Below are 22744 nucleotides of genomic sequence, written 5' to 3'. Positions count from 1 at the left end.
AAATTTGAATTCCAACACTCCAGATTGTGCCACGTGTCCCAACGGTAACTTTTCTTAATTTTAAAACTATTTTTTCTTTTATTTTTTTATTTATAAAGAATATTAATATCCACCGTTGATCTCAGATCGAACGGTGGATATTAAATAATGCTTTTTTATTTTTTTTGACCGTTGAGATCGAACGGTCCAAATTAAGTAACCGTTGAGATCTAACGGACCGTGGGAAGTCACGTGACTTCCTAACGGTAACTGACAAAGTTTTTTTCTTCTTCTGATTTTGTGTCGGTGACGCGCCCCCACGCGCGAGTGGGGTGCACGCGCTTGACACAAAAAATTTAAATATTGCGCTGACGCCAGGCTGACGTCATATGGCCTCAGGCTCTCGGGCTGGCAATTCCCCACGGGCCCAGAGCTCGGGCCTCCACCTTCCCTCGGGCTAGCCCATGCTGTAGCTGATCCACCAGGCCTCGGGCCCTTGTTCTGTCCCTGTCCCCCGAGCTATAGCCCACGCTGGGCTTGCTCTAAGAAAAGCAACAAACGGCTATAATTTGTGAAGGACCCAGCTGGCATTAAAAATCAACTTTCAATTATTAAGGCCAGCTGTAACATATTGACCATGTTCTCACTACGCATAACCGTATTGACCATTATTAGGTCTTTGTTTTTATTTTATCCATTGAATGATATGTGAGTGGCTGGATGAGAGATGGGCATATCAAGACTAGCAGGAGGAGCCATCTTTCACTGTGCAAAACTATATTCTTAGTTACAATCTTCTACTTTAATTCACTTCACCTGGGTTTTTGCTTGTCCTGAATACAAGAAATGGCAGAAGGAGTTCTTTTCAATATTGCAGAACGGATCGTTGTAAGACTTGGCAGCCGTGCTTTCCAACAGATTGGATCGATTTGGGGTGTCCAAGATGAGCTCAACAAGCTCAAGGAGACAGTTGCCGGATTCCAAGCTGTTCTTCTTGACGCTGAGCAAAAGCAAGCCAACAACAATGAAGTCAAACTGTGGCTCCAAAGCGTAGAAGATGCAGTTTACGAAGCCAATGACGTGCTGGATGAGTTTAATACTCAAGTTCAGCGGAGACAAGTGATGCGTGGCAATACTAAGCTGTCAAATGAGGTATGCCTCTTTTTCTTTAGATCAAATCAACTTGCTTTCTGGCAAAAGATCATTAGATCAAAGATATTAACGAGAGGATTCGAGAGGTTCCATCTCGGAGAACATTTTTATAGTCACGTAAGCCCATTGATATTCACCTATTAGGAGTACAATAGGTCTCTCAATAACTCATAATTAGCTGCAATAAATCTTCTCCATTATTGTTTTGAATGTTTCATACAACTTACTGTTACAAAACTCTATTAACTTATTAACACAGCTCTATCGAAAAAATGATTGTGTCTACTCAAATTCTTACAGGTGCGCCTTTTCTTTTCTAGCTCAAATCAACTTGTTTTTGGGTTAGAGATGAGTCATAAGATAAAAGATATTAACAAGAGGCTTACTGAGGTTGCATCCCGTAGACCCAATGACTTAAACAATAATCGTGAAGATACAAGATTTATATTCAGAGAGAGGGTCACTCACTCATTTGTCCCTAAGGAAAATATTATAGGGAGAGATGAAGATAAAAAGGCAATTATCCAACTTTTGTTGGATCCCATCCCAACCGAGAATGTGTCAACCATTTCCATAGTTGGATTTGGAGGATTGGGGAAAACTGCACTTGCCCAACTCATATTCAACGATGAGGTGATTCAAAATCATTTTGAGTTGAAAATATGGACATGTGTCTCTAATGTATTTGAGTTGGATATAGTTGTTAAGAAAATCCTGAAAGTTGACAAGCTCGATAAGAAGCAGCGTGATATGGTGGACGAGCTTAACATGGATCAACTGCAAAATGATCTTAGAAAAAAAGTAAATGGGAAGAAATACCTACTTGTGTTGGATGATGTGTGGAATGAGGAACCACAGAAGTGGCTTAGCTTGATGGACTTGTTAAAAGGTGGTGGAGAAGGTAGTAGAATATTAATAACCACTCGTACTGAAACCGTTGCGATTGCATCACACACAACTAAACCGTACACCTTAAGGGGTTTGAATGAAGTGCAAAGTTGGTCTTTATTTAAGAAAATGGCTTTTAAAGATGGAAAAGAACCAGATAATTCAACAATTAAGGCAGTTGGGATGGAGGTTGCAAGAAAATGTCAGGGAGTTCCACTCGCTATAAGGACGATAGGTGGGATGTTGCGCACCAAACATCATGAAACAGAATGGTTTAATTTCAAAGAAAGGAAACTTTCAAAAATAAGCCAGAACGATTATGAAATTTTACCAACACTTAAACTAAGTTATGATGTGCTCCCATCACATTTGAAGCATTGTTTTGCTTATTGTAGCTTGTTCCCACCTGATTATGAGATCTCTGTACCAAGATTGATTAGACTTTGGGTGGCACAAGGGTTCATTGAGTCATGCGACGAAAACGAGTGTTTGGAGGATGTTGCGTTTGAATATTACGGGGAGTTGTTGTGCAGATCGTTTTTTCAAGAAGAAAAAATAGATGAGTTTGGTATAATAAGTTGTAAAATGCACGATCTCATGAATGAACTTGCAATCTTAGTGTCGGGGGTCGGAAGTGTCGTAGTTGATCTAAACCGAAAGAATTTTGATGAAAAGCTTCGTCATGTATCTTTCAATTTTGATATTGATTTGTCGAAATGGGAAGCGCCAACATCCTTGCTAAAAGCAAGCAAGATACGAACCTTTCTTTTTCTTCGGCAACAAGCTTGGGGTGAACACCAAAGTTCCTCACGTAATGCATTTTATACTACAATTGTTTCAAATTTTAAGTCATTGCGTATGTTGAGTCTTAATGAATTGGGAATTAAAAAAGTACCCAAATGTCTTAAAAAAATGAAACATTTGAGATATCTTGATCTTAGTGGGAATCCCATGAAGAGACTTCCAGATTGGATAGTTGGAATGTCGAATTTGGAAACACTAAATCTCAGTTGGTGTGAAAGGCTTGTGGAATTGCCTAGAGATATTAAAAAAATGATCAACTTGAGGCATCTCATCTTGGAAGGCTGTTATGGATTGAGTGGAATGCCACGTGGAATTGGTGAATTGAATGGTGTTCGTACATTGAATAGATTTGTTTTGAGCGAAAGCAATTGTTTGTGGAGGGGCGGTAGTGCTGGTCTTGCTGAGCTGGGGACCCTTAAGGAATTAAGGGGAGGGTTAGTCATTGACAATTTGAGGCATGTGGTGTCAGAATCAAATGTTGGTACACCTCTCAAGGACAAACAGCATCTTTGTTCGTTGGTTTTAATCTGGAAAGTGGAAGATATAAGCGCGGTTGATGAGGAGGATATTATAAAGTCAATGGAAGTATTGCAACCCCATTCTAATCTGAAGCAGTTGACCGTGCGGTGTTATGTTGGTGTGAGGTTTGCGAGTTGGTTTTCTTCTCTCATAAATATTGTTAATCTCGAATTATGGTGGTGTGAGAGATGCCAACGTCTTCCGCCCTTGGATCATTTGCCTTCCCTTAAGTCTCTTTATCTTAGAGGGTTGGAGATGTTGGAGTACATATCAGAGAATGAGAGCAGTAATAGTATGAGTGATGAGATGATGAGGATCTCATTCTTTCCCTCCCTGGAGACACTCGTGTTAGACAATTGCCCTGTTCTGAAGGGATGGTGGAGGGCCCACACTCATAACAATGCTGCTTCTTCTTCATCAACGGAAAATCTGTCGTTGCCTTCTTTTCCCTGTCTTTCTCAGTTGACTATCAGGTATTGTCCTAATCTTACTTCACTGCCAGAAGGGATTCGTGGACTCCCCTGTTTAAATACACTGCATATTCAGCGATGCCCCATGTTAAGCGAAAGATGCAAAAAAGAAACAGGTGAGGACTGGCCTAAGATTGCTCACATCCCACACATTGACATTTATTAAGGTGCGTTTTCTAACATGTCTCAATTCACACTAGCCTAATTCAATACAAACTATGAAATATTCAAACGCCAATCTCATTTCTTAATTTTATTCTTCATTCATCATCACCAGCATTTTATTTCTCTTTAATTTCCTTCTTTTCAATGATATAGTCTTACGTGCAGTGAATGGAGCATCAACCATTTGGATTCAATATGCGATGGCCTTGTTTACTGCTTGATCAAGTTGTATATAATTTTGCTTTTGATTGTCGGGGTTTAGATACAATGTTCCCCCCATTGTATGTTTTTTCTTTAAGTAATATAATATGGGCGTGAGGGCCTAGCCCCCCAGCTTCGACTGGGTTCCAGCCCTCTTTAAATATTTCTTTTTAATATTTGTTGATGTGAAGCAAAACAACCTTTTTCACGTTATAACATATAAGTCGCATAATTATTAATGCACTGGAGTAAAAAGAATTACCTCTATTAATTGTTATTGCACTGGAGTAACCAAATATTCTAAGACCGAAGGAACTCCAAAATCTAATCTGGATACAGCTCGGGACACAAATATTTGCTCCAAAACCCAAAATTAATCACAATAAACGCCACATTCTAAGTAAAGCAAATAAACTGATTATGTTTTGTCTAGTCACAAGTAAATTCATGACAACCGTTACAAAAACAAAAATATTTGTTGTTTTTCCTTAGTCCTCTCTCTTAGTTTCTTTGTTTTCTTTTCCTCGACCAATCAAATGGTCTCCATAAGTCAAAACAAATTCTTCAAACGTACCGAACGTTTACTAATATTTTTCTTTTCTTTTCATTTTTCATCTACTCAATTGAACCGGTCTCTTAAGTTTTCTTAATCTGCAATCAAAATCCTTTGGTTTCTTAAGTTTTCAATCAGACTACATTGCTTTCTTGAGTTCTCTTTTCCATCTTCTAATATTAGTCGCATATCTAAGTTCATTATTACACCACACCAGTTCGTACTTATAATATGTTATAGGTTTTATTGCTAAGAACTAAAAAGGGAAAAGTAAGGACCTTGATATTCACGCAGAGATCTTCCGTGTAGTTCTCTCGTATCTACAAACACAAACTTATCAACAGATTAGTGCAAGGAAAATTATTACGACCTCTGCAAAAACAAAATAAGAGATGGTTATCAAGCAGGCCCTTAAGTTAAAAGCCCTAGTGTTAAAGACAACTGTTAGCATCTAGCGTTAAAGACAGCTTACAGAAACTTGGTTTTTGTACACTTTCTTCTCCCTTCAATAACATTTGGTTAATGATACTCATGTGCAAAATGCTAATCCTATGGTCTAAAGCTAACTTCTAAAAATAAAAAAGTATACATAATAGTATTGGAAAATCAGAAACCCGAGCAATTTTTTATTTTTTATTATGAAAAATAAAAAATAAAATGGAGTGGAGTGGAAGCCAAGGAAGAGACTGACCTCCAACAACGGCGGCGGTCAAAAGAGCTTCCCAGAGCGACATGATCTCGCTGCCATGATAATCCTTTGTACACAGGCAATTCTAAAACCATAAGATAAACTTACTGATATAACAGAATGGTTAAACCCAAAGGTATTTAATTCAAACACAACTCAAACCCTAAGCACCATGATAATCCTCAAACCCGGAAAAGGGTGTATACTCACAATTGCAGAATCCCAAAGCCACGCTTGGAATGTCTGAAGTTGAGGCTTGAGCTTAAGTTGTTCCATGAGTGCATTAGCTTCTTTCCACTCATCTCAGCTTTCAATGTGGCATTTTCAACAGCCCAGATAGCATCATCCATCTAAAAATGTTGCAAAAGAAAATTGTTTTACCTCCTAAATCCAAACAGCAAAAGAAACAACAACAAAGCCTTTTCCCACTAAGTGGGGTCAGCTATATGAATCTCAGAACGCCATTGCACTCCCAAACAGCAAAAGAAAAAACGCAGAAAATTAAGTAAACAGAATGCAACTGAACTTGCACAGCTTGCTTCTCAAATTCACGAAATGTTGCTAGAATGTTGTAGCTGCATGGCAAATTCATCATGTAATTTCTGCTGCCAATGATTTTCTATCGAGTGAATTCATTTTGTGTTCAAATTCCAAGTAATTAATAATAAGAAGGATACCATGAATTTTAATACCGAAATCTGGTAATTAAAAATAAGAAAAATATCATGAATTTCATTTTGGGAAGCTGCTTTTAGCTTAGTAGCTCCATTTGGGAATGCAAATATGGCATCACGGTCAAGAGTCCGACCCAAAGGAAGTGAAAGCTTTTTTGACAGCTCAACATATCCTACAATGCAGCATGAAATAGAGTAAATGGAATAATAGTTGGTTTCCATTTAGAGCCTCAAAACCCCACGTTAGTCTTTCTCTTTCTAGAGAAAACAGCATCTCCGGTTAAAGTGAATTTGAACTTGACATCCATTCCTCCATCATACTTAGGAGCAACTACATCCTAAAAGTAAGTCCCCAGACGAACTTCCCGTCCATCCACTGCCGCCGGAGTCTTGAACTTAACAATTGTAAGTCTGCTCTTGCTACTCTTTCCTGCTCGTAATTGCAACATTTTGTTGTTATAGTCCTGCAATGCAAACAGTCAAAAGCTGCATAAGCAACTCTCGAAGGGTAAAATTCAAATCCAACATTGAACCAACCCATAAACTTAAAGACATCAAAACCGAAACCGATTACTAAATGTCAAAAAAAGTATTTCAAGGATATGGCAATAAGGATCACACCTGAAATGCTTTGGTAAGATTGTATACCCCTCTTTGATCAACCCTGTAGAGGTCTCCGCTGATAGTAGAGCATGCAGTAGCACAATAGATAATCTTGTTATAGCCCTGTACTGAGGCGTACAGGGTAGCAGGATCACCCGCATCCCCAGTCAATGGCAACACAGATATGAAAAAGGAGAGAAAATGATAACACCCACCGTTAAAAGGAGTAAATGCAGAGTTTAACACAGAAAACAATAAAAAATATCTTGCAAATTCTTGATTTATCGGTAATGCACATCAGAACCAAACAGTCAAGAAAATAATTAAAAACCAATTCTATATTTCTAATCAGATGATGTGCAATTTGTTTTTATTCGTCTTCAATTTGTGGCACTTCATTCTTAATAAAGAACATTTCACAAAATTCCAGATCTGCTACAACATCAAAGGACAGACCGAATAGGAAAACAACATCATTCATTGTCCAGATTGAAACAACATCCCACTAAAATTGACTACACATAAGAATCTCATTCCACAAATCTTCTTCAGTCTAGGCCTAAACAACTGCAAGCAAAAAAATCGCCAAGACACATACTTTCATCCAAATCATCCACCGCCATTAACAAAACCACAACCTATATATTCCTTCAGCTAAGATTAAAGCAAAAATTGAAACCCTAATCATTCTCAAACATGCTTTTGAAAGCAGAATAGAAAGGAAACTTGAAATTAGAGGGTCATACAGATTTGGGCTGGGGATTGGACTCGTTGTCGGAATTCACCTCTTCCTCTTCCTCTTCACATTGATTACCGAATAGGTTCTACATCACGTGGTGCCGCTTCTCCACCCCATCGCCGCTGTGATGTGTGCTGCGGTCGGAGCCCTCAAAGTACTGACATTAAATAGTTCATTTGATTAGATCATAGAAAATATCACCATAGTATCCTGCAAATTTCAAGAAGTGTGTGCCGAAACAAATCTGAAAAGGAATGAAAACCCTGTTAACCAAACCCATCAACAATAACATAAGCCTCACCAATCAGAAGCAAGCAAAAGCAATCCGACATGGTGAAATCCAGTCAACAAAACAAAAATCCCAAGATACATACTTTCATCCAAATCATGCACCGCAACGACAACACCACAACCTATATGTTCCTTCTGCTAAGATTAAAGCAAAAATTGAAACCCTAATCATTCACAAACATGCTTTTGGAATCAGAATAGAAGGGAAACTTGAAATTAGAGGATCATACAGAATTGGGCCGTGGATTGGACTCATGCTCGGAATCGCTTTATTCGTCTTCCTCTTCAGATTGATCACCGAATAGGTTCTGCATCAAAACCCACTATCAAAAATCATACAAAAATCAATGCATTCACCGAAAAATCTCTAAAACCCACAAACCCCAAAAAAAATAAAAATAAATAAATAATCATACAAATAACTCACCGTGCTCAGGTATACTAATTAAGATTAAGGGGTTTATATGAGCAAGAACACAAACAAACTTGGAAATGTCATACAATCCAAACCCACTTCCAATATTTAGCTATAACGAAATGAGGCCGTATCAGCCCAGCCAGAACCTTCTCGATAACCTCCTTCACCGCAAACTATCAATGCCAACACAAAAATTGAGAAAAAGTGCGAGTAAATTTGAGCTTGTGATTTTCTCCGAAACCAAACAGGGGCCTAGACAGATGCTGCGCGGGAAGACTTTCTAAAGGCGATCAAATTTGCACCTCAAGACAATGCTATTGCAAGAGAGCTACGTCTTCAGGCACGAAACGTGTAAAGCTGAGCGGTCAAAGATCTTAAGGCTTTTTTTCCCTTTCTTTTTTTGGTCGAAACATCTTAAGCTCTTCAATTGTATGATAAATGAGGAAATCCGTGTATTGAACTTGATGGCAAACAAGACTGATTTGTGACCTTAATGTCATCCCCAATTAAAAGGGTTATGTATATTTTGTGTTTTTTTCAGAGTTATAGAAAAATTAATTTTTATTGAACAGAGTTATGTTATATTTATATATTATTTTCAATCGAAATGATTAAATATAATCATTTACTAATTTATTAGTTTTAATTTTACTTTTTAAATTTATTTACTACTTATATCATGTGAAAATTAGGTTATTTAGACATAATCTTTTAGGTGGATAGAATGTGAAAAAATGGAGTAAAATGAGTCAAGATAGTAAAAATTCATGTTTTTTAAAATGGGTCCTGATTTACAATATGTAAACATAATGTATTTCTAAGGGCTCCGCATCTTTTTCAATTAAAACTAGGGTATAAGCACACACTTTGTGTGTGAACAATTTCATTTTCTTTTTTGTTTTTGATTAAGGAGTGTGATTAGGTTTGAAAATTTTTAAAAAAAAGTATGAGACAATGATGATGGGATCTCTTAAGAAAGGCATTTTTTTTTTAATATTACATAATTACCATTTTTCCCTCTTTGTGTAAATATTGTGTATCAAAAGTGAGGATAAAATAGGGAAATGGGGGTATGATTGTCATTTTGTTAGAAGATGCAAATTTACTATTTTGCCCGCCTTTTTGTCAAGTGTGTGTCTCAAAAGTGAGGGCAAAATTGAAAACAAAGTGGCAAAAAGTTAACAAGGTGTGTTCTCTTAATATATAGTATAGATACTTAAAATATGCGTGTTTTTGCAAATTATGTATTTCTAAGGGCTCCACATCTTTTTCAATTAAAATACCTGCAATATGCGTGTTTTTGCAAATTATGTGTTCTGATTAAGTAAAATATGGCCAAATCAGTCCATGTTTTTGTCTATACAGAAAGGCAGTTTTTTCTCGTGGGTTTTTGAGGTGCTTGCGTCCACTCAGCTGTCAAGAAACCAGAAAGGCATTGGTGCTGGGCTCCACAATTGGGCTGCTCGGCAGGCCCAAGTCTCCATTGGAGTTGGATTTTGTGGTATTTCGGGCTAAAACTTGACCTATGGTTTAATAGAAGAGGAAAGAACTTCATTCAATCCACTAATCCCCAATTGATTCTAGCAGTTTTTAGTGCTCCGCAATTTTTTGGATAAATACAACACACAACAATTTCTATTCATATATCGCTCTTTGACATACTGCTTGGGAAAATCTGTCAGCACATGAAGATTTTGAACGCGTTAGGTTTTAATTTGGACATTAAGGACTGGGGAATCCATTTTCATAATTTTGATAAAATTGACAGGCTGCAGCAAACTGCAGTACAGACTTCTAGATTTACTGATAGAGGTTCCATGATTTGTTTGTCTAGTTCCAGTTTTACTTTATCTAGACATATGATTGATACTATGACATTAGTTTGTCTAGATTGATACTGTGACATTAGTTTGCCTAGTTGTCTACGATTGCTACACTTGTGCTATAAAGTTTATACTTGGCGGTACAATTATCGTATCTCCTACTATATATTTTCTGGAGTACCTGTTTACAAACACAATTGGCAATCAAATGCTTCATGGACGAAAAATGCAGCACGCTCCTCCGTGGTCTGATGGCTTTCTTGTTATTATATGGGAGGTCTTCTTGATAGCTGTGTGCTGGGTTTTCACAATGACAGAAGAAGACATGATGATCATATGGGCATTAGCGAGGCATAAGTATCTGGGTTCAAGTCTAGTTGTTTGTTGTCATCTTCAATTGATCAAGATTTCAGTTAGAACATCTTTGAAAGGAAATTCCTATCTAGTTGAGATTGCCCAAGCTGGTGCTAATGGGGGAGTTATCTTTGAAACTATGCTGGCAGAAGAAGATGTAGCTATCCCAATTGCTGCAATAAGACGACAGTTTTTTGGTGCCTTGACTATGGGATCTGGGAGATGCTTTAACTACAGCTATAAAGTCAACGCTCTGTTTTAAATTCCAAGAGAACCATTTCAAGGTGCACTGTCAATTCTTGGTTCTGCAGCTACACCAACATAAACCCTGCAGTACATCCTACTTGTCTACCACCATAGCTGTTGGCCACATGAGTAGGAATTCTTCACCCTAAATCCAAGCTTCACCCTTATCAGGTGCTCTCTGTCAAAAGGATTGAGGTTGATATATGCAATATCCTTGCTGCCTTAGCTTTCTCCTTTGGTTCAAAAATGAGGAAGTTGGAGCATGAGGAAATTGGGTATTTTTGTTGTTGGGAGAACATGGGTTCACACCCCACTCTCAAATGTCCCTTGTTGAGTTCTCAGATGGTGCTCAGGCTTGTGTTGTGCTTAAACCTAGAGAAACTAAAGGGTTTACCCAAATTAGGATCGTTACAAATTAAGGATGACTCAAACAAGGATATTTACTCAACAAGAGAAGTTTATACAAATAACTGATTTTCATTCAAGTATGTGTTATACATAGAATACACACATATTTATAGGCCTAGGAGGAAATTTCCCGAACCTCCCCTAAAACTATTTGGAGATAAGACATCGTTCTCTTTTGTCCCTTATATAAGAGAATGAGGAATTTTTTTCTACATCACAATTAACAGTACTTTACGTCACACACAAACTACTTTAGATAAGATTTCTTACCTTATAACACATCGAATATTATTATAGTGGGGACAACTTATTGTCAAACAACATGATGTTGGATAACTGGTGTTGGAATAGTAAAATTGTAAATTATTAGCTAATGGAAAAATTACATGATCAGAAGGGTGAGAGGGTAAGAAAAGTATAGAACGCAAGAGAGTATTTTGAGTTGAGTGTTTTTACTGAGACTTTATTTCTGAGTATACATATTAGTTGGAGCATTGTTCAGGACAAAAAGAGTTGAGTGGGGACAGCTGCCCCCATTGGGCATATGAAGCCTCCATTTATGTCGAAATGTGTCAAATGAATAAATAGTCATCATAAATATGTTTCTTAATATTCACAGCATTTACTTATTTCATCTATATAGAAGCATAAACAATTTACGATTTGAAATAGCTTCTTAAAAAATTATCTTTTAATAAAATTAAAAAAAAATTATACTATTTTAATTATAAAAATACACAATTATACATTAAGTGGTTTTAGGATAATAAATCGGCCCGGTTCAAAACAGCCAATCTTCTATGTAAAGTAAAAAGACAGGTGTCACAAGGATGGTGCAGGAAGAGCGTGGGCGAAGGTCTTTTGGGCACAACAGATAATTAATTAATTAAGTTGATGTCTCTCTCGTCTGTATCTCATCATACAAGCAAGTCCCGTTTTTTCCTTTTTCTATTTTCCGTGTTCTGTTTGTTTCCCGAGAAAATTCCAAGGAAAACGAAATCCTTCCTAATTTTTGGCTTGGAATTCGAATGCATTTGCATTAAATTTTGCGTCTTTGATTGGGGTATTTGCAGAATTTTGAGAAGGCTCATTGGATTATACAAGTTAGAAGTAATGGAGGATGGTTCTGGGATCTGGAGCAGGCTGAGCAGTAAAGGCCACCACTTGGTTTCTGTAAAAGCAAATATATGTCAAATCTTCGACTTTTAGTAGCTTGTTAGCTTCAAATAACTCATAAGTGTGTTTTCAAGCGATCGAGTTGGACTGAATGAACACATGAAGATGTTTTCTTACCCCTTTCTACTTGGTTTCTTCAAGAACAATTCATCATTAGGTCATTATCAAGCGGGAAACTTATTGTTTTTATTTAAGAATTGATAAGATTTTGGAAATAATATGTGTATCGAGAAGGAATGCAATAGTTGGATACTATGACTACTGCTTCCAGTACACCGATTCATCATTCCTCCATGCTTTTTTATGTTGAGTAACTCAGAAATCCTGTGTTCCAAAACTCATGTAGTATAAGTGGGGATGGCAACTATGTAGTCCCTGTATAATGTGCAGGGGAAAGAAGAAGACTGTTTTTCCGCTCTGTGCATGAGTGAATTATAATTCCTATAGGGTCGTTCCCATATATTGTGGGGCAGTATAATTCCTATAGGGTAGTACAATCCATGTGAGCCTTGGAAAGGGCCGTCACAGTATAGATTACTGCTCATCTTTTCATCTTGTTTGTAGGTCGAGATGGTGAAAGTGAAACAGTAACTGAAGATGCTACCCTCGTTCATGGAGAACCTTCTTAAGATGCTAATGGCCCTCCAAAAGTTGATTCCAAGGCGGAAATCCTTCACGAGAAAGTCACAAAGCAAATCGTTAAGGAAGGTCCTGGTCAAATACCATCCAAGTATTCAAAATGCTTCTGTAAGTGTCAAGTGGTTTCCTTTTTGGTAGTGCTTTGCTGTGTGCATTAGTTCAAAACCCAACAATTGTTATGTGTGCATGTATATGTTAATATAGGAGTAAGACATGAATGAGCTTGTGACTTGCAAACAGACAAACACAACATCAACGTTCACAGAGTTGAGGATGTACTATTCGTATAGGAGAATTAATTGTGCATGCATTAAAATTTATAAAAGGGATGCCTAAGAAGATACATGTAGAAAGGTCTTGCAGTGAATTTTTACTCTGGTTATTTCAATCACTGAGTCGTTGGCATATGCCTGATAGTGCACTACAGGGCATGAGCTGAAAGCACGGGACACAAGTTTGAAGGCACATGGGATGAACAACGACTACTTGAAATGATTTTTGGAAAAGGTATTAGCATTGCCGAGTAGTCTGTTACTTTTTATATTTATATATACAGAGTATATGCAAACCAGTCCTGGCATGTTCAGTCTGCAATTAGTTTGTGATTTCTTTATTGCTTTTATTCTCTGTAATAACTTATCATTCCAGATGATTTGGGTCCATAAGAATTTAAGCATTGTCTAGGGGTATAAATTAACAACCATTGACTCAACCAAAACTACAAGCAAAAAGAAAAAAAAAAAAAAAAGCCTAAGGTGGTAGGCCAGATGCAACTCAGAAAATGGAAGACACTACCTGAACGTCAACCCCCAGTAGCCAAGGACAAAGGAAAAGAGAAGCGGATTGAGATTAAAGAGGATGCCATCTCTCGGCTCTTCGAGATGGCTCCTCTGGAAGGTCATATATGTATGAAAGATCTTGGTAATCTTCTAACGATTACATAATTTTAGCAGTTTCCAAACTTACACCAAATCAATCTTAGGTCTTATGAGATGAAGATACTTGGCAACATAGTTGCATTATTATTATTTGTTTTTTTTTTTTCAACCCTCATTTTTGAAACTAGAAATTGAAGGAGATCTAATTTTCTCAGATGCATAAATTTGTACTGAAGATACAAATAAAATTGGACTGGTTGCTTCTATTTGGAAGTGGTGGGTGTGGAAACGTCCAGCTGTGGGTGTACAAATGATGCGGGTTATAATAGCGCATGGGCCCAGGGAGTGGTTGGAGAGAGAACATGCGTTGGAATTCAAATTAAAGACACATCACAAGCTTCAGTAGAGCACTAGCTAATACTTTACTAGCTACTAGGGCACAAAAGTAGAGGAAAAGAAAAGGACAGGAACAAATGGCTATACTTTGTGAAGGACCCAGCTGGCATTAAAAATCAACTTTCAATTATTAAGGGCAGCGTAACATATTGACCATTATTAGGTCTTTGTTTTTAGTATATACATTGATTATGTGTGAGTGGCTGGATGAGTGATGGGCATATATAGACTACAAGGAGGAGCACTTTTCACTACGCACTTAATTACAACCTTCTATTTTACTTCACTTCACTTGGATTTTACTTGTCCTGAATACAAGACATGACAGAAGTCGGAAAATTATATCCAACGCCCAATGAAATTTGGAATAGACTGATGAAAAATTATGAATTTTCTATAGAGCTACTGATATATAATATTTCATTGGTTGCTATACGTAGTTATAGGGGTTGGAAAATTTTTCAAAATGATAAATTTACAATCCTATTGGGGTCAAGGGATGCCAATGCCCCCGCATTGGCACTGCTAGTGACTGTTAGACAAGAGTTTATCTCATTTTCACTTTGTTTACTGAGTTTTCGATTGTGAATTTTCCGTGACTACTATAATATGTTAGATGGTGTGTAAAAAGAGTCAATTTGTTTCTTTGAAGTACTTCTTGTGTTTTTGTTTATGTGGATATTTTTCAATAAACGCGTGAAACTCAAGAACCAGAATGGTTCTAGTTATTATTTGTTATTCCATGTAAATAAGCATGTCATATTATATGAAATCATAAAAATATTAGATTGATGAGCCATTTAGTATTACTATCTAGTAATATTCTTCTAGATTTGTAAATGATAGTTATTAGGTTCGATTCTTGGTAAAGACAAATTTGAACGATATTATTAATAGTTTATTGTAAGACTTAGTTTACTCTCTCACTTCCTTAGTGTAAATAATATCAATTATTCAAATAATAATAATAATAATAATAATAATACTAATAATAATGGATTGAGATTTGAAATTTCCTCATTCCAAATGGACCCCTATTTATGACTTTGTTTAGTCTATTAGCATTATATCATCAACATAAATACATTATGATATCTTATCATCCCTTTTACTTTTAGATCTCATTTGACAGCTCGGACTGTATTAACTATTTCAATCAGATATGATAATTTGTATATCAAATAATACTGATTAAATTAGTCGAACGTTTGGTGTAGAATCGAACTAAAAACCGATTATATGGTAATGCATTTTATTTTATGAAAGACAATGTCAAAAATTGTAAATAAAATGAAAAAAAGAAAGGAAAAAAATCGATAGAATAATTAATCTTCTACAAACAATTCGTCGTCATTGATATTCTGTGCACAACCCAAAAAAGTTATGGGTGTGGATTCATGGCAAATCGAAGCACCATGAAGGTGCGGGAATCACGCACAGACGGTGAGATCCGCTCCAGATTCCAACGAAAGGACGACTTGTAGGTTGTCGGGTTTCAGATCCTCTCAAGGAAATCGATTAATTGAATTTACATCGTGGTAGGTTGTCGCAACCGCAAAAATGAGCCAAGAAACTTGATCTTCCAACCCAAATTAATTTCACAGAATTTAAATTTTGTCCAACCCTAATTAATTTCACACAATTTTAATTTTGCGATTCAAAACCTTAATTTTGGAAGGAACTGTAACTTCATCAAATTTTTTGAGCGGAACAGAAAGAAGAAGAAGAAGAAGAAGAAGAAATCTTGATGAAGACGATAGTTGAACATCCGCAACGAGATTGACTCTTGTGCACGATGCGAGAGAGAGGGACGCTACAAGAGAGAGCAGGAGAACACATCGTGGTTTTCCTACCAACTAATAATACAGAGGTTTTGAGTTGGATAATTTAGTAGGTGTATACTGTATAAAGATATGGACCCAGTTTAATTAATTCGGGTACTATTTAGTGTAAAATTAAACTAAACATTTAGGGTCCGAACTATTTATCTTGTCCGGTTCGCTATACGACTTATCAAATGAAGCCTTAATGTATAATGTTGTTTCACTGGTAATCTTCTAACAATTGCATAGTTTTAGCATTATTCAAGCTTACATCAAAACAATAGCAGTATTCAAACTTACATCAAAATAATCTTCGTCTTCATCTCATACACCTTATGAGATGAAGACACTCGATAAAATAGTTGCATTATTATTGTTATTATTATTATTATTTCTTTTCTCAACCCTCATTTTTTGAAACTAAAGATTGAAGGAGATCTAATTTTCTCAGCTGAAAGAAGGCTTCAGAAAAGTGCAACGTTAGGTGTATAAATTCGTACTGAAGATACAAATAAAATTGGACTGGTTACTTCTATTTGGAAGTGCTGTGTGTAGACACGTCCAGCTGTGGGTTTACAAATGATGGCGGGTTACAATAGCACGTGGGCCCAGGGAGTGGTGGGTGAGGGAACATGTGTTGGAAATCAAATTAAAAACACAACACAAAGCTTTAGTATGGCACTGGCTAATGCTTTACTAGCCACTAGGGAAAAAAGTAGAGGAAAACATAAGGAAAGCAACAAACGGCTATAATTTGTGAAGGACCCAGCTGGCATTAAAAATCAACTTTCAATTATTAAGGCCAGCTGTAACATATGGACCATGTTCTCACTACGCATAACCGTATTGACCATTATTAGGTCTTTGTTTTTATTTTATCCATTGAATGATGTGTGAGTGGCTGGATGAGAGATGGGCATATCAAGACTATATTCTTAGTTACAATCTTCTACTTTAATTCACTTCACCTGGGTTTTTGCTTGTCCTGAATACAAGAAATGGCAGAAGGAGTTCTCTTCAATATTGCAGAACGGATCATTGTAAGGCTTGGCAACCGTGCTTTCCAACAGATTGGATCGATTTGGGGTGTCCCAGATGAGCTCAACAAGCTCAGGGAGACAGTTGCCGGATTCCAAGCTGTTCTTCTTGACGCTGAGCAAAAGCAAGCCGACAACAATGAAGTCAAACTGTGGCTCCAAAGCGTAGAAGATGCAGTTTATGAAGCCGATGACGTGCTGGATGAGTTTAATACTCAAGTTCCGCGGAGACAAGTGTTGCGTGGCAATACTAAGCTGTCAAATAAGGTATGCCTCTTTTTCTTTAATTAAATCAACTTGCTCTCTGGCAAAAGATGAGTCATTAGATCAAAGATATTAACGAGAGGATTCGAGAGGTTCCATCTTGGAGAACATTTTTATAGTCACCTATTAGGAGTACAATAGGTCTCTCAATAACTCATAATTAGTTACAAGAAGTCTTTTCCATTATTGTTTTGAATGTTTCATATAACTTACCGTTACCAAACTCTATAACTTATTAATACAATTCTATTGAAATAATGATTGTGTCTACTCAAACTCTTACAGGTGCGTCTTTTCTTTTCTAGTTCAAATCAACTTGTTTTTGGATTAGAGATGAGTCATAAGATAAAAGATATTAACAAGAGACTTAGTGAGGTTGCGTCTCGTAGACCCAGTGGCTTAAACAATAATCGTGAAGATACAAGATTTATATTGAGAGAGAGGATCACTCACTCATTTGTCCCTAAGGATAATATTATAGGGAGAGATGAAGATAAAATGGCAATTATCCAACTTTTGTTGGATCCCATCTCAACTGATAATGTGTCAACCATTTCCATAGTTGGAATTGGAGGAATGGGGAAAAGTGCCCTTGCCCAACTCATATTCAATGATGAGGTGATTCAAAAGCATTTTGAGTTGAAAATATGGATATGTGTCTCTAATATATTTGAGTTGGATATATTGGCCAAGAAAATCCTAAAAGCTAACGAGCTTGATAAGAAGCAGCGTGATAAGGTGGACCAGCTTGATATGGATCAGCTGCAAATTGATCTCAGAAAAAAAGTAAATGGGAAGAAATACCTGCTTGTGTTGGATGATATGTGGAATGAGGAACCACAGAAGTGGCTTAGCGTGATGGACTTGTTAAAAGGTGGTGGAGAAGGTAGTAGAATATTAATAACCACTCGTACAGAAACCGTTGCGATGGCATCACACACAACTAAACTGTACAACTTAAAGGGTTTGAATGAAGTGCAAAGTTGGTCTTTATTTAAGAAAATGACTTTCCAAGATGGAAAAGAACCAGAGAATTCAACAATTAAGGCAGTTGGGATGGAGGTTGTAAGAAAATGTCAGGGAGTTCCACTCGCTATAAGGACGATAGGTGGGATGTTGCGCAAAAAACATCATGAAATAGAATGGTTTAATTTCAAAGAAAGGAAACTTTCAAAAATAAGTCAAAAAGAAGATGATATTTTACCAACACTCAAACTAAGTTATGATGTGCTCCCAACACATTTGAAGCATTGTTTTGCTTATTGTAGCTTGTTCCCACCTGATTATAATATCTCTGTACCAAGATTGATTAGACTTTGGGTGGCACAAGGGTTCATCAAGTCATTCGACGAAAACGACTGTTTGGAGGATGTTGCGTTTGAATATTACAGGGAATTGTTGTGCAGATCGTTTTTTCAAGAAGAAAAAACAAATGAGTTTGGTGTAATAGAAAGTTGTAAAATGCATGATCTCATGAATGAACTTGCAATCTCTGTGTCGGGGGTTAGAAGCACTGTAGTTGAGCCAAACCAAAAGAATTTTCATGAAAAGCTTCGTCATGTATCTTTCAATTTTGATATTGATTTGTCGAAATGGGAAGTGCCAACATCCTTGCTAAAAGCAAGCAAGATACGAACCTTTCTTTTTCTTCAACAAAGTTGGAGTGATGACCAAAGTTCCTCACGTAATGCATTTTATACTACAATTGTTTCAAATTTTAAGTTATTGCGTATGTTGAGTCTCAATGAAATGGGAATTAAAAAAGTACCTAAATGTCTTAAAAAAATGAAACATTTGAGATATCTTGATCTTAGTGGGAATCCCATGGAGAGACTTCCAGATTGGATAGTTGGACTTTCGAATTTGGAAACACTAGATCTGACTAATTGTGAAGATCTTGTGGAATTGCCTAAAGACATTAAAAAAATGATCAACTTAAGGCATCTCATCTTGGAAGGCTGTTGGAAAGTGACTGGAATGCCACGTGGAATTGGTGAATTGAATGGTGTTCGTACATTGAATAGATTTGTTTTGAGTGAAAGCAATTGTTTGGGGAGGGGCGGTAGTGCTGGTCTTGCTGAGCTGGGGACCCTTAACGAATTAAGGGGAGAGTTACTTATTTATTATTTGAGGCATGTGGTGTCAGAATCAAATGTTGGTACACCTCTCAAGGACAAACAGCATCTTTGTTCGTTGGATTTAGACTGGAAAGCGGGAGAAGATATAAGCACGGTTGATGAGGAGGATATTATAAAGTCAATGGAAGTATTGCAACCCCATTCTAATCTAAAGCAGTTGAAAGTGTGGTCTTATGGTGATGTGAGGTTTGCGAGTTGGTTTTCTTCTCTCATAAAAATTGTTAATCTCCAATTGATTGGATGTAACGGATGCCAATGTCTTCCGCCCTTGGATCATTTGCCTTCCCTTAAGAAACTTCAACTTTGGAATTTGGAGAAGTTGGAGTACATATCAGAGAATGAGAGCAGTAATAGTATGAGTGATGAGATGATGAGGATCTCATTCTTTCCCTCCCTGGAGACACTCGAGTTATACAATTGCCCTGTTCTGAAGGGATGGTGGAGGGCCCACACTCATAACAGTGCTGCTTCTTCTTCATCAACGGAAAATCTGTCGTTGCCTTCTTTTCCTCGTCTTTCTACATTGATCATCAGGGATTGTCCTAATCTAACTTCACTGCCTCTGTATCCAAATGTGGTTGAAATAGAACTCCACAGGAGCAGCTGGAAGGTTGTTGATTCCTTGTTTGTTAGAGGAGCATCTGATATTACACATGATGTTGGTGTTGACGTTTCTGCCTCTTCTTCTTCCCCTCCTCTCTCCAAATTAACACATCTGACACTCAATGAAATTGAGGATTTGGCATCACTGCCAGAAGAAATAAGCAATCTCACGTCACTGCAGCATCTTCAAATTATTTATTGCTCTAATTTGGCATCACTGCCAGAAGGGATTCGTGGACTCCCCTGTTTAAATAGATTCAAAATTTGGCGGTGCCCCATGTTAAGCGAAAGATGCAAGAAAGAAACAGGTGAAGACTGGTTTAAGATTGCTCACATCCAATCCATTGAAACTGTTTAATCTTAAGGTGCATCTTCTAACTTCTTTAAATTTACACTTGCCTAATTCAATATAAGCTATGAAATATTAAAACGCCGACCTTGTTTCTTATTTTTATTCTTCATACATCATCATCAGCATTTTATTTTTCTTTCCAGATGGGATAACATGTGGATCAATGATTTCGGTATGCATTCATTACCCACTACATTCAATTTTTTTTTTTTTTTTAAATTTCTCTTTAATTTCCTTCTTTTCAATTATCTAGTCTTGTATGCAATGTCAACCTTTTTGATTCAATATGTAAGGGCCATGTTGATTGCTTGAAGTGGTTGTATATAATTTTACTTTTGATCGTCGGGGTTTTAAGTACTATGTTCCCTCGTTGTATGTTTTTTCTTTAAATAATATAATATGGGCGTGAGGGCCTAGCCCCCCAGCTTCGACTGGGTTCCAGCCCTCATTAAATATTTCTTTTTAATATTTGTTGATGTATTGGAAGCAAAATCACCTTTATCACGTTATAACATACAAGTTGCATAATTATACACAAACAATGATAAAAAAAATTATGTCTATTAATTGTCAATGCACTAAAGTAACCAAATATTCTAAGATCGAAGAAAGTCCAAAATCAACTTTGGATATGGCTCGGGACACAAAAATCTGCTCCAAAACCCGAAACTAATCACAAAAAACGCTACATTCTCAGTAAAGCAAATAAACTAATTATGTTTTGTTTAGTCATAAGGAAATTCATGACAGCCATTACAAAAACAAAAATATTTGTTGTTTTTTCTATGTCCGATCTCTATAAACAACTCAGACAACTCCTAGTTAGTTTCTTTGTTTTCTTTTCCTCGATTTCCGTAGCAATCAAATGGTCTCCCTAAGTAAACATACCGAATGTTTTCTAATATTTTTCTTTTCTTTCCTTTTATTCATCTACCCAATTGAACTGGTCTCTTAAGTTTTCTTAACCTGCAATCAAAATATATTGGTTTCTTAAGTTTTATTCAAAAAATTTACTTATATGTAGTGTTCTTTTCCATATTCTATCCCGCACATATAAGTTCATTATTTACCCACACCAGTTCATACTTATAATATGTTATAGGTTTATTTTTAAAAAGCTGAAGATGCTTGTATTGCCAAGAACTAAAAAGGGAAAAGTACGGACCTTGACATTCACATAGAAATCTTCCATGCAGTTCTTTGGCATCTACAAAAACAAACTTATTAACAGATCAGTCAAAGGAAAATTATTACAACCTCTGCAAAAACAAAATATGGCATGGTTGCGCTCATACAAGCATTTGGATTGATCACAATTCGTGACTCGTTAAACATGATATCTCCTTAGACATTTTGGGAACTTGACAGCTTAAATTTTCTTTAGTCACAGATGTGCTCATAAAGGCAAATTACAGCAACCTAATGTCTACTAAAAACTTGGAGAAGGGACTCAATTACTCAACAAACAGGTGCCTCACACGTTCATGTTAAAGACCAAAGAGAGAACACCAAGTCGAACTCTTCGAAATTCGTTGGCACACGTGTCATTGGCTCAATTGAATGTACAGTGCATACTTAGATGATTAGAACAATTGTTATAGATTGACATAAGCCTCCAAACTTCAAAAAAAAATTGAAACGTTAAGAGAGCAGAACCTGTTTTCATTCATATTTGTGCTGTTTCGATTAGCTTATCTCGCTATGACTTGATTCATTAGTTCTAAAGGAAGTTCTAATCACTACGAAAACAGCTTAATAACAGTTGATTATCTCTAAAACCAAGAGGGAAAACATAGAAATACTATCTGTAATTAATATAATAAGAAAAATACCATGAATTTGTTTTTGGGAAGCTGCTTTTTGGTTAGTACCCTCGTCTGGCGAAAACTTATCCTACAATGCAGCAAGAAATAGAGTAAAAGGAATAATAGTTGGTTTCCATTTAGAACCTCAAAACCCCACTTTAGTCTTTCTCTTGCCGAAGAAAACAGCATCTCCGGTGAAAGTGAATACGAACTTGGCATCCATTCCTCCATCATACTTAGAAGCAACCACATCCTGAAAGTAAGTCCCCTGACGAACTTCCCATCCATCCACTGACTCCGGAGTCTTGAACTTTACAATTATAAGTTTGCTCTTGCTACTCTTTCCTGCTCGTAATTGCGCCATTTTCTTCTTATAGTCCTACAATGCAAACAGTCAAAAGCTTCACATAAGCAATAAAATTCAAATCCAACATTGAACCAACCCTTGAACTTAAAAGACATCAAAACCGAAACAGATTACTAAATGTCAAAAAGGAGTATTTCAAGTATATGGCAATAAGGATCACACCTGAAATGCTTTGGTAAGATTGTAGACCCCTCTTTGATCAACCCTGTAGAGGTCTCCGCTAATAGTAGAGAGTGCAGCAGCACAATAGATAATCTTGTTACAGCCCTGTACTGTGGCGGACAGGGTAGC

The 22744-nt window shown here is 36.7% G+C and overlaps 2 protein-coding genes and 1 long non-coding RNA gene across 5 annotated transcripts; 2 read left to right on the top strand and 1 right to left on the bottom strand.

The window, feature by feature from the left end:
* Positions 1-673: 673 nt before the first annotated feature.
* LOC125478232 (disease resistance protein RGA2-like) lies at positions 674-20734 on the top strand. Of its 2 annotated transcripts, none has more exons than XM_048586164.1 (4): positions 674-799; positions 16860-17191; positions 17474-20294; positions 20425-20734. In XM_048586164.1, the coding sequence occupies exons 2-3, from the start codon at positions 16886-16888 to the stop codon at positions 20285-20287; spliced, it is 3120 nt and encodes a 1039-aa protein (XP_048442121.1). In that variant the 5' UTR covers positions 674-799; positions 16860-16885; the 3' UTR covers positions 20288-20294; positions 20425-20734. The 2 variants fall into 2 exon arrangements, with proteins under 2 accessions (XP_048442121.1, XP_048442122.1); XM_048586165.1 differs by having other exon boundaries at positions 697-766; positions 16827-17191.
* On the top strand, positions 789-4339 carry LOC125468221 (disease resistance protein RGA2-like). Of its 2 annotated transcripts, none has more exons than XM_048586170.1 (3): positions 789-1131; positions 1432-3979; positions 4143-4339. In XM_048586170.1, the coding sequence occupies exons 1-2, from the start codon at positions 826-828 to the stop codon at positions 3976-3978; spliced, it is 2853 nt and encodes a 950-aa protein (XP_048442127.1). In that variant the 5' UTR covers positions 789-825; the 3' UTR covers position 3979; positions 4143-4339. The 2 variants fall into 2 exon arrangements, with proteins under 2 accessions (XP_048442127.1, XP_048442128.1); XM_048586171.1 differs by having other exon boundaries at positions 4131-4339.
* On the bottom strand, positions 20482-22092 carry LOC125478237. Its single transcript, XR_007259042.1, has 2 exons — positions 21447-22092; positions 20482-20950 (listed from the first exon to the last, which is right to left on the bottom strand). It is a non-coding gene; the product is annotated as an uncharacterized LOC125478237 (long non-coding RNA).
* Positions 22093-22744: the final 652 nt, after the last annotated feature.

Source organism: the organism of the source record quoted next, unplaced genomic scaffold, assembly GCF_019419815.1.
Source record: "Pyrus x bretschneideri cultivar Hongxiangsu unplaced genomic scaffold, Pyrus_bretschneideri_v1 Contig24, whole genome shotgun sequence".
NCBI lineage: Eukaryota > Viridiplantae > Streptophyta > Magnoliopsida > Rosales > Rosaceae > Pyrus > Pyrus x bretschneideri.
This window is presented reverse-complemented; position numbering and strand designations above follow the sequence as displayed.

What these genes read in the sequence shown, in the direction of transcription:
- LOC125468221 (XM_048586170.1), top strand. Translation starts at nt 826, where the DNA reads ATGGCAGAAGGAGTTCTTTTCAATATTGCAGAACGGATCGTTGTAAGA. An exon ending in ATACTAAGCTGTCAAATGAG is followed by an intron (nt 1,132 to 1,431) that starts GTATGCCTCTTT and finishes AAATTCTTACAG; the next exon opens with GTGCGCCTTTTCTTTTCTAG.
- LOC125478232 (XM_048586164.1), top strand. Translation starts at nt 16,886, where the DNA reads ATGGCAGAAGGAGTTCTCTTCAATATTGCAGAACGGATCATTGTAAGG. An exon ending in ATACTAAGCTGTCAAATAAG is followed by an intron (nt 17,192 to 17,473) that starts GTATGCCTCTTT and finishes AAACTCTTACAG; the next exon opens with GTGCGTCTTTTCTTTTCTAG.